Source organism: Athene noctua, chromosome 2 (genome assembly GCF_965140245.1).
Source record: "Athene noctua chromosome 2, bAthNoc1.hap1.1, whole genome shotgun sequence".
Lineage (NCBI taxonomy): Eukaryota > Metazoa > Chordata > Aves > Strigiformes > Strigidae > Athene > Athene noctua.
Window position 1 is genome coordinate 131,340,949 of NC_134038.1, and position 16,338 is coordinate 131,357,286.

The window sequence follows — 16,338 nt, forward strand, 5'->3', positions numbered from 1 at the left end:
ACATTACAATGTTGCAGACTAATTTTTCTTTCTTTTAACAAAATTTCTTGCTTTCCTTTAAGTTCTTTACTGAAATACTTAGTTTAATGACTGCTCTCTAGGAATTTACAATTTACAAATTTCCATTTTGTATTTGATATTATGGAATGTGAAGAAAAATATTCAGAAATATCATTGACAAGATTTAGTTATGATCCACATGATAAATCTGAGCAATGACAATAACACCTATTTTTCAGTATTTTTTACCCACATAAGTGAGATAATTTTGAGTTTATCCTACATGTCTAGGTAATAAGGTTTCAATTGTTCTTGCCCTGGGCATGCTTCTGAGTCTACGAAGTCAAAGACTCCTGTCTGGCATCTGTAGGGTCTGGAACAGACTCCATAGCCACTTCCAATTTCCATCACAGAGCACATTCAAAACCAGAGATGAAACAAAGGACGCATCTACAGAGCGTGTCTAGAACACATCTGTATAATTACTGACAGGCTGGGTATCATGCCCTTTTACTAAGGTTGCCCAGTATTTCCTATTTAAGACTCTGAGTTTTGCTGTTTATAGCTTTATGCAACTTTGAAGACATAAACTGAAACTATTCATGCCAGATGTCTTTCCGTCTAAATTTTAGCCAAAGCAATCCAGTCGTTTCCAAGAATGCTAACAAATAACAGGTGTTTTTCTTTGGTTAAATAAAATCTGCATCCATAATGTTTTAGAGCAGTAAGATATACTTTGGAAAGTACAGAATTTAGGGGAGAAGGAAGATGAGAGGTATGTACTTATTGTCGTTTTTATGCAGATCTGCTGAATTTTGGCCAAACTGTAAGCCTTTGAAAAAGGTAATCTGCACTCAGTCATGAAACACTTGGAACAGGGGAAAGAACTTGGAAAGAAACAAGGTAAGAGGGACTAAATGCAAAAAGGGCCGAACACAAAAGTAAGAGGCAACTGCTACCAGAAAACTTGTGTGTCACACCCCATTTCCGCAGGGGAAAGACTCCGGAATCCCATTGGAACGCAAACAGGCAACAACAGGCTCCAAACCGCACGAGATTTTCGGAGGTTTTCCATCTCAGCTGACACCCGCTGCATTTTTCAACGTCAGTAATACTGTTCAGTTCTTCCTGCTTACAAGCTACTTCCACTAATGTGTAAAAACTGGTATCGTCGCCACTGTTAGCACTTTTCCCACCTGCCACCGACACGCTGAGCGACGCTAACCGTTCAGTGACGACACCGAACGCCATTCCATAAAGCAGTAAGAGCGTTTTATCAAACCGAACCAGAGCGAGCGCCGGGCGGTCCCTCCGCCGCTCCGTCCCTGGTGCGCGGGGTGGCCCCCGTGCGTTCAGCCGTGCGGACCCCCGCGCCTTGGATCAAAACCCCAGTTTTTCACCCGTAACCCAGCCACTCAAAGCCAGCCCGCGGGTGTACGCTGCCGCCCGCGTTCCGCGGCCCAGGGCCCCGCGGGCAGCCCCGCCTGCGGGGGGCGGCCGCCGGCAGGGCCCTCCCTTCGCCGCGGCGGCCGGGCCAATGGCGGAAGCGCGGCCCGGGGCCGGAAGTGGCGTAGCGCTCCGTGCGGCGGTGGGTGCTCTGCGCGCGCCGGAAGCGCCGCGGCGTCGCCTGCCCCGCGCGCCGGAAGCGCCGCTGTTTTCGCTGCCGCGGAGGCCTGCGGTGCCTCCCGCTCTTCCTCCCGGGGCGGCGGGGCCGGCTGGCGGCGGCGGGGTGGGTGAGCAACTGTGGCGCCCGGGAAGGGTGGGAGGGGAGCGGGCGTCCGGGGACGCCTCGGCCGCCTTCTCCTTCCGCGGCTCCTGCGTCGTGTTGCTCCTGGGTGGGGGGCGGCGAGGCGAGTCGGGCTGCGGCCGGGGGGCCCTGCGCCCCCCCGGAGCACGTAGGAGCCGGGCTGGGGTACCCAGCAGACACGCAGAGGAGGCCTGGGAGAAGTAAATAACTTCCTCGTCCAGTACGTCCGTTTCTGCGATTACAGAAGAGGTTTATAGGGTTTGTGGGGCCGTTTTGTATATAGGCACGTGTAGCGATTCTGGGTGTGCAGCTACTGAAAGTGTAAATGGAATTTAAAAATAACGTACCTCTGTGAATGCTGCTAGGCCAGATATGAGCAAAGACAAGGTAATGGTGCAGAAGGTGGGGTTAAGAGCAGTAGAATAAGATGCAGAGTTGAAAGTTGCATTTCTATAGAAATCTTCAAAGAGGGCAAGCCTTTCTAGGATGTGGAACAGACTTCAGACAAAAAAGACAGACTGATTTTTGTCAATTAGTGCACTTCAATTTGGCAGAGACACTTTTGTCTACATGTTTTAGGGAGTGGCTCTTTACCAGCAGCACACCCACATGTCATGCCACATCACATCTCAACATCATCTAATCCCTTCCCTTCTTCTTTAATACTTGTGTGGAGTTTGTAAACGCAGTAAATCCTTTTGTCAGCTTGTAGGTGGCTGTGTTGGTTCTGTCTCAGTAGGTATATACCAGCAAAAACAGAGTGTGCTGTGTGGAGAATCCTGAAGATGTTGGCCTAAAATGTATATGTGTCAAAATCTTGGGGTTAAAGTCATTCCAAACCATGTTTTTGTTTGTTTAAAGATGATCTCAAATTAAAAAGGAATTCGGGTTTGGTAACATTCCTACAAATTATTTTCTCCACAGTTTCCATATGCATGGATATCACCTGAATTTTCTTACAAGAGCTTAAATTGTGTGTCAGTTTACCCTAAAAATGAGTGGCTCCAAACCTGATATTCTGTGGGCCCCGCACCACGTCGACAGATTTGTTGTATGCGATTCGGAATTGAGCCTTTATCACATTGACTCTGCTGTAAGCTCAGACCTCAAGGCAGGGTCCTTGCGGTTATCGGAAGAAACTACAGCTACACTGTTGTCAATAAATTCAGATACACCATATATGAAATGTGTGGCTTGGTATCCAAAGTACGATCCTGAATGTCTCCTTGCTGTTGGACAGGCCAATGGTCGAGTGGTGCTTACTAGCCTTGGTCAAGATCACAACTCAAAATCTAAAGATTTGATAGGCAAAGAATTTGTTCCCAAACATGCACGGCAGTGCAATACCCTTGCATGGAACCCACTAGATAGTAATTGGCTTGCTGCCGGGTTAGATAAACATCGAGCTGACTTTTCAGTATTGATCTGGGATATCAGTAGCAAATATGCTCCAGAGACTGCAGTCGCTACAGAGAAAGTAAGACTTTCAGCAGGAGATCCAGAAGCAGGACTGGTAGTAACAAAGCCACTGTATGAATTGGGACAGAACGATGCTTGTCTCTCTCTCTGTTGGCTTCCACGGGATCAGAAGCTGCTTTTAGCTGGAATGCATCGAAATCTGGCTATCTTTGATCTGCGGAACACAAGCCAAAAAATATTTGTAAACACCAAGGCTGTCCAAGGAGTGACTGTCGATCCGTATTTCCACGATCGTGTAGCTTCCTTCTATGAAGGCCAGGTTGCCATATGGGATTTAAGAAAGTTTGAAAAGCCTGTTTTGACCTTGACAGAGCAACCAAAACCTTTAACAAAAGTCACGTGGTGTCCAACAAGAACTGGACTGTTAGCTACTCTAACAAGGGATAGTAATATCATTAGACTGTATGACATGCAGCATACTCCCACCCCCATTGGAGATGAAACTGAGCCAACGATAATTGAAAGAAGTGTCCAGCCATGTGAAAACTACATTGCTTCGTTTGCCTGGCATCCCACAAGTCAAAATCGAATGGTAGTAGTGACTCCCAACAGGACTATGTCTGACTTCACAGTTTTTGAAAGAATTTCTCTTGCATGGAGTCCAGTGACATCCTTAATGTGGGCTTGTGGGCGACATTTATATGAGTGTACGGAAGAAGGAAAGGCTAGTTCCTTGGAAAAAGACATAGCAACCAAAATGCGGCTCAGAGCTCTGTCAAGGTATGGTCTTGATACTGAACAGGTTTGGAGAAATCACCTACTAGCTGGAAATGACGATCCTCAGCTGAAGTCGCTTTGGTACACTCTGCATTATATCCTTTATTTTACTGTAGTTTATATCCTAAAGAACTAATATACCTTAATATCTAAACCAGTTATATGAAATGCATGAAAATATTTAAATAGAATGCAACATCCTGTAAATAATTTTTATATGTTAATAGGATGTGAATTTAAATTAAAAAAAAAAAAAGTTTTTCAAACACTTGGGAAAAATTAAGCTTCCTATACATGAAAATACTTATGAAGCAGTATACTGAAGATATGGATCAAAAACTTACAGGAAACAAAGGTCCCTTAGTTTATGCTGGCATTAAATCAATTGTGAAGTCATCTTTGGGTAAGAATGTTCCAACTTTGATAAGTTCTATGGTAGTATGTTTACAGAATGATGCACTCATGGGTTAGTCTTTAAAAAATAGATGAAAGAGGCTATTTAAAAATACAGAAACGAAGTATTTATCTTTGTGTTTTAATATATATGCTAACAGTTTATATTAGAGTAATTTCCAGAACCTTCAGTGTTCTTGGAAACTCAGTAATCATAAGAACAAAGTATCCTCAGAGGTGAATCTTCAGGTGAACTATTTCAAAACTTTCGGATTTGACTGCAGCACTGAAAATTCTTGCTCCTCACATAACTTCAGTTTTTCAAAGTTCCAGATAGGGGTATCGTTCTAGGAAGCTGACTTTACTGTAGTCACTGCTAATGTACATCTGTATAACTGTGTTTAAATAAGCTGTCTTCTGAAGTGGTAATAAGCCCTGGTGCATCACGTTACTCCTCTTGTGCTTAGTGAAGTTTTAGTATAATCTGTTATTTGAATCTTTCCTTCTCTCTTCATTATGTGTCTTATTAATATTTATGCTCCTTGGAGCAAAAAATAACTTCAGTGGTGGGAAGAGCTTCTAGCATGTTAATGCTGGCTAAGAAGAGAACTGGTAGAGCAGGTGCTTGAGTGCGTATTACGTATTTTCAAATTGAACATACTGATCACTCCTGTCAACTGTAACAAGAACCCCCAAAATCTTAGGAGGTAGAGGAAAGAAAAAAGACTTAGTGGGGATTATGTATCAAGTTTAGATGCATGATTTTTAGCAGATAATAGTAATTTTGTGTATGCTGCTCCTTATTATGGAGTTTTTAGTGATGTTAATTTATAAGTACTGAAATATGATACTCAGCTTTTGTACTTTGCTTTATGATTGAAATCAAATCATTGCATTGTGATTGCAATTTAAATTGTGATTGGAGCATAATCTAACTTATTTTCTGTTTCTAGGAACAACAGAGAACCTCAGGCACAGCAGGAGTGGATCTGATAGACAGGCAGATATTATTCAGTATCTGAGTGAGGAGAGATCCTTGGCTTTGCAGCTCTGTGGGTGGATAAAGAAGGGAACAGACTTAGATGTGGAACCTTTTTTGAATTCATTGGAACAGGAAGGAGACTGGGAGCGAGCTGCTGCTGTAGCACTTTTCAACTTGGACATACGGCGAGCAATACAAATTCTAAATAAAGGGGCTTCCTCGGGAAAAGGTGCGTATTGTGTTTAATAGCTTTTATTTTGGCATTATATCACCTTAGTAGATTTTTTTTTTCTGTAAACAGAATTATAGAAGATAGTATGGAAAAGATACCTGTTTTCTTAAAAGTAGTTACTCAAAGTGGTTGTATTGGAGCCTGAGAATCTGACAAATCCTGATCTTTCACTCCTCAGACTACCATATGCCTTACTGTTTAGTTAACATAGATTGTATGTTTCAGAATTCCCTATTGATATATACACCAGAAAGTGTTACATTCAGAAATAGTGGGATTCTGTTATTTTAATGGAATTGCATCTTGGCTAGAGGTCGTGTATATCTGCTTCCGTTGGGCTGTATGCAGCTTTCCACCAGCACAATGGCCGTGGAATAACTGAAATGTAATATTCAGGGTCTGCGGAAAACATTTGTTTTGGAGTAATATTTGGTAAGAGTTGCAGTGTATGAGGGGAAAATTAAGATACTGGAGCCAGGAGATGAGTAGTATTTTTGTTCTGTTTTCTTTCCTGTATTCCTCCTACAATTCCGATTTGCATCTGTGTTCTCTTATTAAATTTAAAAGGCTATCTTGCCACCGAAATGGGTAGGTAAGACACAAAGGGAGCAGTTAAGGTTCTTTTGGTTTTAATATTGCCCTTTTTTTGGTGTGTGGGGGGTGTGTGTGCTTTCCATAGGGAAGGTTTGGAGTGGAAACATGCTATCTTCCAATTTAAAAATAAAATTGAACTCTCTGACAGAATGAATATTTAGATTAAATAGATTTAATGTTCTTGGGAAACTTGTTAACTTGAAGTTGCTATATGCAGTTGTCATAATTTGGCTAGGTCTGTTAAGTGATGGCTGTATATACAATTCTATCTTTTCAATTCTTGTGGATATGAATTATAGTAATGACAGTCTTATGATAGAGACAGTATCTTAAAGTATAACTCAGGCTGTCATGCATGTGGGCTTGTGACTTTTAGAGCTGTTAACTTGAACAGAGGCATTTAAAGCAGAAACTAATAAATGCTAGCGTATGCACATTTATCTTAGCTAGTGTTAATTCTACTGCATTTTGTCTTGCCTCCTTGTTTCAAACTGATGCTTTCAACTACAGCTTTAATTGGATTTTTTTTTTAAGTCCTTAACTTGAATATTGTTTCACTGATTGTTTTTAATAAATCAGGTGATCTGAACCTTAATGTAGTAGCAATGGCTTTATCAGGCTACACAGATGAGAAGAACTCACTTTGGAGAGAAATGTGCAGTACTCTAAGACTGCAATTGAACAATCCCTACTTGTGTGCTATGTTTGCTTTCCTGACAAGCGAGTCAGGTTCATATGATGGTGTTTTGGTGAGTAAATTTCCGTTATGTTAAAATTTCTTTAAGCAATAGGTACATAGATATATATATACACACACACAGATATGCAGGGGAAGTACTGTATACCCATGAAGTAATTAGATTAGAATGTATTATTTTCTCCCAATACTGGCAGGTAACATTTTTTTTCTGCTAAACAGACATCTCATTTTAGTGAATGTTATGTTTGTGAACAAAACATGCATAAGCAGCCAAAATATCCAATATAGTTCACACATTTTTTTAGAGGAAATTTTTTTTAGCATGGAGTTAGTAAACCATTAGAAATAAATTATGAAAATAATTTAAGCAGGTGGAAAAAAGGGCAGAGGTTAATAATGGAAATGCACAAAACAGAGTAAGTGCAGGGTAGTTTGCAGAACTTTCATCAAGCTATATTTGCACTGAATTGTATTTTTTCTTTGTTTACTTTAAAAAATAGTTTCACTGTGTTGCAACAGTAAACAACAGTTTGGCATCTTCTGAAATTAGTATAGAACTGCCATGTGAAGAGCAAACTAAATCTTTAATTATGAGATACTTTGAGCCTTTGGAGGAGTAACGTATTTGATCCTTGGTTAGAGAACAACAGAAATACTTGATTCAGTAGGAGTTATTTAGCCCAAGGAAGGTCTCCTATAATGCAACACAGTAATTGGCCTAAACCCATTGAAAACAAAATTGTCATAATATGATGCTTTTAGGCTATTAAAAAATGGTAAAAATTCCAGAGAAGAGAAACCTGAGTTGTTGCGGTTTTTTTCCTCAAGAGAGAATGTTCTTATTCTCTGGATGTTAAATAATAATTTTATAGTTGTTTTTTATTGATGAATTGGAAACCAACAGATCATAAGGTGTGTTATTTTAATTTTTACTTCAGTGAGACCTGTTGAAGTTTGCGTGAAAAAGATTTTGCCAAGCACATGTCCTTGTTTTGGCAGTGTCAATCACAATTTCTACTCTGAGAATGTCAGAAGGGGAAAAATACAGGCACAGCTAAGTAGCAGAATTAGTCTAGCGAAGGATTTATTTTCTTCAGTGTAATGGATTAAAAAGCAGAAAGTAAATATTATTGCATTCCTGCACCTTGAGTGTACCTGTGAGAAATCCATGTTCTGGGTGTTTGGAGTTAGTTTTTGGTTGTTTGGGGTTTTTAAATTTTATTTACTAACTTATAGTTGTGATTTTAGGAAGGAATTGAGTGGCTAGGCTAGTTTTTTGTAAATACGGTAAATGAAGGTTGGTTTATTTTTCTTCCCTCTGTGATTTGGTGAGACACTTGTTTATATGTGCTAGAAGCACTAAGCCCAGCTCTATATGACTTGTAAAGTTTCTTTTTCTAGAGTTTCATAAACTACGTTTGATGTGTTGTGCCGGGCTTTCCTGCCATTTGAGTAGATTGTTCCAGTAGCTGCAGTCTTGCTCTGATACCTCTATCTGAGTATAAACAATCTGATAGTGTTAGCTTTCTTCCAATGTTTTTCTTTGTACATCATCAATGTCATAGTATTAGTTATACAGTAGTGTAAATGTTCTGACTTTTACAATGTATTGAAAAAGTGGAAACTTGCATGTGATGGTAGTATTCCCATTTTTATCTCCAAAGTATGAAAATAACGTAGCTGTAAGAGACAGAGTGGCATTTGCTTGCAAGTTCCTCAATGATGCTCAGGTAAGTTTGTGGTTGCACATTTAAGTGAACTGTTAAGCTGGGCTTTATTTAGAGGTGGATGAAACTCTGGGGTGGCGTGGTGAACAGAGGATGCAATGAGTCATGAGTGATTTGGTTTTTCTTATCACAGTGGGATATAAGGTATGCTATACTCTAGTGTTCAGTTTGGACCTTCAGCTTGATTTTTTTATTTTTCTTGTTTGTTTGGGGTTTTTTAATGACATACGAGTTTGTTAAATGCTATTGTGTTACCTGTATGTGTATTTTACTGGAGGGTATTTTTACTTACTCGGTACTTACTTCCAGATAGTTACATTCTCTCAGATTAAGGCCTAGTTTTGCAGCAGGAATATTTTCTTTTAAATTCACTGAAGTATTTAAAGAATACGTAACCTCCCTCTCTGCACTTCCTATTAGGAGGCTTACAGTTTGTTGATAGTTGCTTGAATTCTTGCAATATAGTGGATATAGCCATATAACTTTTTATTTGTAATATCCAGCAAGCAGCAGACACTCTTAAAGAAAGCTATTCAAATTGTGAAAAGTTTTGTCATATGCCAACATAAATGAGTTAGGAAGAACAGACATCAAAAGTTAAGTAAATTTATTTTTTATAGCTGAACAGGTTTATTGAAAAGTTGACGAATGAAATGAAAGATGCTGGAAATTTGGAGGGAATATTGTTAACAGGGCTGACAAAAGATGGAGTTGACTTGATGGAAAGTTATGTTGACAGAACTGGAGATGTCCAGACAGCAAGCTATTGCATGCTACAGGTTAGTGTTTCACTCAAAAATAAATCTTTAGAGAGGAGAAAACATAGTTTCTTTAGCAGTATAGTACTGAAATTTGTGAACCAAGAAGTATTTGCTGTAATAAATTGGGGCAATATATATCATGCCTGTTTTGCGGAATCATCTGAAACACTCAATGTTAACTATAAACGTGTATCTTCACTCTCTCTGGTTAAGATAGCTTGAGGAGATAGTAGGGGAAAGAAACAAAAAGAAAACATAGTCCTTCTCACTAGCTGAACAGGGAATACCCATCCCCCTGCTTATTGCTGGTGTGTTATCCTGACAGGTTCTCTTTTTTTTTTTTTTTTTTTTTTTTTTTTTTCTCCCAGGATTTTGATAGAGAACTGAGGTGAGGTTCTTTGTAGGCATTGGGTTTGGGTTTTTTTATGACACATTTGTCTTGGCTCTTACACAGTTGTAGCTATTGCCAGCACTGTGTTTAATTGTGTATGTAATCATAACAATGATACAGACTGTGATATGTGACAGAGTTATATAATCCTTCAGCTGACAGACACAGGTTTTTAGGAGGACATGGCAGCACAAGTATTTTCAGCCAGAGGGGCAGACTGAAGAAAATTTTTATCAAACTCGCATTACAGTTTAACACAAAATTAATCTTTTTCTAGACAAATTACACTGTATTATTTCACAGATCTTGTACGCTTTGTAAAGCCTTTTGAAAAAAGTGATTATTATGTATTGTGAATCTTCAGTGTGTGTCTGACATTTTTTTTCCTGCCTGCCTTAGGGTTCTCCATCAGATGTACTTAAGGATGAAAGGGTTCAGTACTGGATCGAGAACTACAGGAATCTTTTAGATGCTTGGAGATTTTGGCATAAACGTGCAGAATTTGATATCCATAGGAGTAAGCTGGATCCCAGTTCAAAACCTTTAGCCCAGGTAAATATAACTGTTGTATATGAAATATGACCAGTCCAGAAAGGAAGGTGGCACAGTACATACTTCTGTGGAGAAAAGTTGCTGGCTACACCTTGGCTTTCATGAAGATTCATGTGCAAAAGAAAGATTTCAACTAAGGCTGCCCTAAAAAAGTAGCTGTGTTTTTTTCAAAACATTTTTTTAGAAAGGACTTGGTAACTGTTTTGATAGAGAGTACAGAAATACAGTGAACAAATCTACATTTCTTCGTATCTAATCTAGGAAATCAGTTCGCTGTCATTTTATTTGTGTACTTTCTTTTTGTTTCGTAAACTTTTTTTTTTCAAATAACAGGTGGTCTTTCAGAAACTTTTCAACACTTTTTCTGGAAAAGCTGGAGGTTTTTTCCTCCCTTGTTGAAAAGCAAAATCAAAGATGTATCATGCAGCTCATCGGGGTGAGAATGATGCTAAAACCAAGGAATATGAACCAAGAACTATTTCAAACTGGCTCTGTCTTAGTTGATGCAAACCTCAAGCTATTGTGAAGCCCTTGAACCATAAACTAAAAAGTGAACAGCGGCAACTTTCATTATCATTTTTGAACATAAGCTAAACCAAAACCTAATATCCTGTCCAAATGCTATCTCCTTAACATCTGGTGGCATTTTTAGCCAACATGGTCTTACCACAGCACCTTCCACTCCCTCATGTCTGCTGAGTCTGTGCATTACAAGCCTTAGGGCCCAAGGGTTTCTAAGGAAGGCTCGTTTTGAATTCATGTATCTGTCACAGCTGTTTAAGGAGAGCTCTATCTGTACTGCTTCAAGTGGGAGGGAGTTGAGTTTACTGCTCCTTCCTTATGTGATCAACATAAATAGCCTCTAGAGTTCAAAATGTGTGCCCCTTGGTATCAAGTTACAACTTGTGGCATAAGGTATGCAGATAAAGATTATTAGGAAAATCCTCATGTTGGGGACTCTAGAGTGGGTCATCTGACTTAAGGAGGGAAAGACCAGATTTAATTACACAGTGAGAGTAAACTTAATTTCTTTCATTACTGAAGATACAGATTTTTATTACCTTAAATAATAATTCTAAAAGCAATTTTAGCAATTGTGCATGTTTTTATGTACTTTTGTGGTAAGTGCGCATCATTAAGGCCTACTTCTCAGGACTGTGTGCCACAGCTGTAAGCCAAGAGGTTAGGAACTCCTTCACAAGTAGCCTTGGCTTTCCAGAGCACTCTAGAATAGCTGGTAAATAAGTGTTTGCTAGCTTGAACAAATTTACTCACAGGTGTAGCAAAAGTGGGACCAAACAAAAATAACTAATGAGCTTTTGTTCTCTTTAGGTGTTTGTGAGTTGCAATTTCTGTGGAAAATCAATTTCGTACAGCTGTTCAGCTATTCCTCATCAGGGGCGAGGTTTTAGCCAATATGGAGTTAGTGGTTCACCTACTAAGTCAAAAGTTACAAGCTGTCCTGGTTGCCGTAAACCTCTTCCTCGCTGTGCACTTTGCTTGATAAATATGGGAACACCAGTTTCCAGCTGTCCAGGTATGACACAGTAGGTTTTAGTATTTCAGCTAGAGTACTAGTTAGAGGCCTAATTAGCAGTTCCTGTTGGAAGATCTTCTGTTGCACCTTCTTCTTTCTATTTGTACTCATACTGTAAATACTCATTCTCGTCATTTTGAGCGAGGAAGACCATAATAGAAAACTTGTTTACACCCCATCTGATTTAGATTAAACCAATGTCTCGGTTCTTTAGTGTCAGACAGGACGCACAGTTACTTGGTTCTGACAGTTTTCCAGTGAGACTGTTGGTGAAATTCCATGGTTAGATGGATTCAAAGATTCAAGTATTGTGGTGACCAGTATTGTGAGCTTTAAAACTGTAAGAAATAGTGTGTTTTCTTGAGATAAATTGTAGGGATGCTACAGAAATATTGGAATGTAACTTAATTGATTTTTAGCTGGAAAAGAGAATAAATTCAATGTGGTATACTTTCTGTCAACTAAGCATGAAAGAATGTATGGGTCATGCTGTTACAGCTAAGAAATACTACGACAATAATCTTTTGGTTCTAAAGGTCTCGGGCTCAGCATTATACAAGGACTAAATGAAACCGCTTTTTAACATATTTTTAGGTCATTCTTGTGAATGAGCCATGACCAACTGTGCAGTGATCATCTATTTATATATCTCTTCTCATCCTTTCACTGCTTTGTGTTACGACTTCTATAGTGTAGTTGTTCCAATTCATAACTTAATTTTGTTGATTTTTCTAAAGCAGAACATTTCATGTGCAGTAAAACAGGCCCATAAATCAGTGGAGCACAAATCAATCACTGAAACATGAATCACTGTTGAAAGAGATTCTGTAAAACTTATTAAATAGGCAAGTTTAGTATGTCCATAAGATGTGAAAGAACAGCTCAGCAATATAATTTTTGTTTTGGCTTTCCATCAGTTCTTGATAATTTTACTGACTTCTATTTTAAAATCAGGCCACCTCTTCACATAATGTTCCTAATTTCATATTTAGTCTAATAGCATTACTGGGACTGACATATAAATGAAGTATAATGACTTACAAGCATATTTGTGGGGGTGGGTTTGTCTCTGCACAGGAGGATCCAAGTCAGATGAAAAAGTGGATCTTAGCAAAGACAAGAAGTTAGCCCAGTTCAACAACTGGTTTACTTGGTGTCACAACTGTAGGCATGGTGGACATGCTGGGCATATGCTTAGCTGGTTCAGGTAAGTTGATCTTAAACTCCTTATTTCTCATGTGTATGCTGCACTGAGTAGGACATCCTTTGCTGTATCTATCATTATAATATTTTGTTGGTTTAGAAAATATGCAAAACTTGTTTTTCTGAGATACTATGTCCCTGCACATACTTAAATGTATAGATTACAAAATTCTTGTTAGTTTATTTTACCCGTTTTTTCTTTTTTTTGCTATTGCTATCTAGGGACCATACGGAGTGCCCAGTTTCTGCCTGCTCTTGTAAGTGTATGCAGCTGGATACAACAGGGAATCTCATTCCAGCGGAGACTGTCCAGGCATAAATATTGTCCGAAAATGTGGGGCTCTAATGGATGTCCATCATAGTCCAAGCATGGATTTTGGATGAAGGTCACTTGTGACTTACTGACTGTGAAAAAATAAATTGCTGTCAGATTAGTAAAATGCTGTGTGTATGACTGTGCTTGGTAGAAACAGGTATTCCTGTAATGAGCCTCTGGGTATCGTCTGTGGTCCTTGTTCAGAGGATTGAAGCAGTTCAAAAGCACTCTTGGAACTGAGGACTCTTTGGATTTGCTAAAATCCAAAGAACTTTTAATAAAGTTTTCAGGGTAATGCTGATCAGCCCTGTTACTTGTTTTCCAAACAAAGCAGTGTTTATATGCTGTGAAAAGTGGGCCTTCAAAAAAAAAAAAAAACCACCTGAAGAGTGTTCTTCAGAAGATTAGTCATGCTGTGGATTCCTCTGTTCATTGTTTGATCACTCTTTCTTGTATGCAAACCATTGTTTCCTCCTAAGTTCATTCAGAGTGCCTAATTGTATTCTACAGGTTTTTATTTTAAAGAAAAATCAATTTATTTCTATTCCCCGGTTTTGTTAATTGTAAAGCAATGTCTTTGCAATTCAAGGTCTTACTTGATTTACTTACATACCGAGCTGATGTAAATTTTAAGAATTTGGGGGTTTTGTCTCCTAGCGATGTCTTGTGTCCTAAAAGAGAGTTCCCTGAAGAGTCACATGTCTTTTGTGCAGTGTGCAGGTAAACTGTAGGAGGTTTGATTGATTAATTTTTAATGTAGTACTATGAAGATCTGAAATTTTAAGGACTGGAGACTTGTAAATATTTAAGTTTTAAACTACTTGCTGAGTTTTGACTACAAAAATATTTGAGACTTTTGGATAATCAACATTTCCTTGTACTTTTGAAATATGCTGGGAAGTGTGAAATCAACCTATATAAATCCTGCTTCTGGTCACTAGCTGGCACCAGTCTGCTCCCAAAACGCTGCACAATATTAGGTCATTGACCAGAAGTAGTTTTAGATATGTTACCAGCTGGAATTAAGATTATTTATTAACTTGAGAGAGAGTCAATGATATTTTGCTAATACTGTGCTAGGAGCCCATCAGTATTGTTGTCCTTGATTTTGTAGGCAACAAAATTGACACAAATTAAGGGAAAAAAAAAACACCTGTTTTAAGGTATGGGATAATAACATCAGTTTACTTGGTGTGTGTTTATTTACTAGTAGAAACAGTATATGAGTTACTTAACACGTGCTATGAAATACTAAATGGAATGCTAGCAATAAACTGGTACTGTATTGCCAGGACTGTGAAAATTGGTGTCTTAAAAGAGAATATATTGTAATATATCACTAGTTTTAAGTGTAGTTGTAGTTTTACTGTAGCTCTAGTGTAGTTGCAACAAGATAGAATGTGGAAATGTTTTCTGTAGATGTTCATGATTACATTCAGGATTTTGGATTCTATTTTCTAATTTAGCATTAATGTTGTATTACATCTGCTACATTTATTCTGATCTACAATTCTTGCTTAATTGACAAAGATCTCTTTAAAGTTAAAAATCTAAGAGGTACCTGATATTTGTGGGCATGGGGGTGCAGTTACTTTTTTTTTCTTGTTATTTATTTCTTTTTCCAGTATTTTTGCACACTTCATGTTGCTGTTGAAGAGCTCTTCAAAATGTTCTCCATTTATAAATGTAAACTGGGATTATGATACCCTACCTATTTATATGAATACAGGCAATAAAAATTTTGCTTTTTGGAAATGAGGATTTTTAAGTGTCAAGGATATGTTTATATTCCACCGTAGTAACAAAGTTTAGTGAATTTTCCTGATAAATTCCATGTCCAGGTGAATGCAACTACGAACTTAAAAATGTCTCTTTTTTTTTAATGTAAAGAAACTAATTTATAATGGTTTTGACTTTACTATACCTGTTGGTGTCCAATTCTATCACTTCCTTAAATTAGCTGCTTACTTTGATACTCAACATGTCTTTGAAATGTTTTGGATTATGAATGTGTGCATATTCTGGCACAGCGTAACTATCAGTCTTGGCTGCTGTAATTAGGCTTTCAGGCCAGCAATTACAATATTTGCAAAATATACAAAGGAAGAGGTGTATGTGTTTTAATGATCACATTTTTTCCTTGTTTTGCTTTTAAATGGATAAAGCTGTGATTTTGGGGGTTGTCATCTTCTAACAAAGAATAGCTACAGACATTACCCACAGTTACGTTTACATTTACTGTTTTCTGATATCTGCTCAACTCTGCAGTTAACTAGATGAAGCTGGCCTTGCGTGCTGAGGTGTTTTGACCCAATTGTTCATGCTGATGACATTTTGTTATTTCATTATATGCTCCAGCCTTGCCTCCCACTTTCTCATCGTGCGCACAGGCTACTTACACATGATCACAATGTAAGGTGTGTGCGTGTGTCCGTGCCGGAGCAAGGACAGGAGAGCAGGTCTGGTGGTGGTGACCAGGGTCGACCTAGAGTCCATTGCTGGCTAGGCAAGCCTGCAGTGACCCCCCTGAGAAGGCTGCTCCCTGTGCAGCCCTAGGTTCCTGCATAGTACCTCCGGACACAGGTGCATTCTGATGGCCTCCCTCATGATCCCCACTAGAACTGAACTTCCCCAAGAGAATTTGTCAGATTTTAGTCTGTTCCTCCATTTCAGGCTCATAGACTTGTTTCTGTACCTTAACCAACTGGGACACAAAACCCTTCCCCCTCTGGGCTGTCAGAGCAGAGGGAAGTCACAGTAGCTTGCTGGCCCACAACAGGCACTACTCCCAGCTTCCTTACCTGGGTGTCCTTCTGCGCCACTGCTCCAGGCCTTTGTGCAGGAGTGACTCTTAACCACCATGTGATGATTTCCACGTCCACCAGGCTTGCCAAGGAGAGATTTGGCTGGAGAAAGTGAGAGCAGCATGGCTGTTGTTACAGTGGCAATCTCTTGTGACTCCACACAAGGGCCAGTTGAGATGCAGCTGTGCCACTGCCCTCAGTGC

At 39.0% G+C, this 16,338-nt stretch overlaps 1 protein-coding gene across 3 annotated transcripts; it reads left to right on the forward strand.

The window, feature by feature from the left end:
- Positions 1–1,614: 1,614 nt before the first annotated feature.
- On the forward strand, positions 1,615–15,396 carry MIOS (meiosis regulator for oocyte development). Of its 3 annotated transcripts, none has more exons than XM_074900330.1 (11): positions 1,615–1,733; positions 2,672–4,038; positions 4,248–4,346; positions 5,290–5,547; positions 6,724–6,893; positions 8,509–8,574; positions 9,192–9,350; positions 10,123–10,275; positions 11,608–11,812; positions 12,890–13,019; positions 13,238–15,396. In XM_074900330.1, the coding sequence occupies exons 2-11, from the start codon at positions 2,742–2,744 to the stop codon at positions 13,332–13,334; spliced, it is 2,634 nt and encodes an 877-aa protein (XP_074756431.1). In that variant the 5' UTR covers positions 1,615–1,733; positions 2,672–2,741; the 3' UTR covers positions 13,335–15,396. The 3 variants fall into 3 exon arrangements, with proteins under 3 accessions (XP_074756431.1, XP_074756429.1, XP_074756430.1); XM_074900328.1 differs by having other exon boundaries at positions 1,618–1,729; XM_074900329.1 differs by lacking the exon at positions 1,615–1,733 and adding an exon at positions 1,817–1,967.
- Positions 15,397–16,338: the final 942 nt, after the last annotated feature.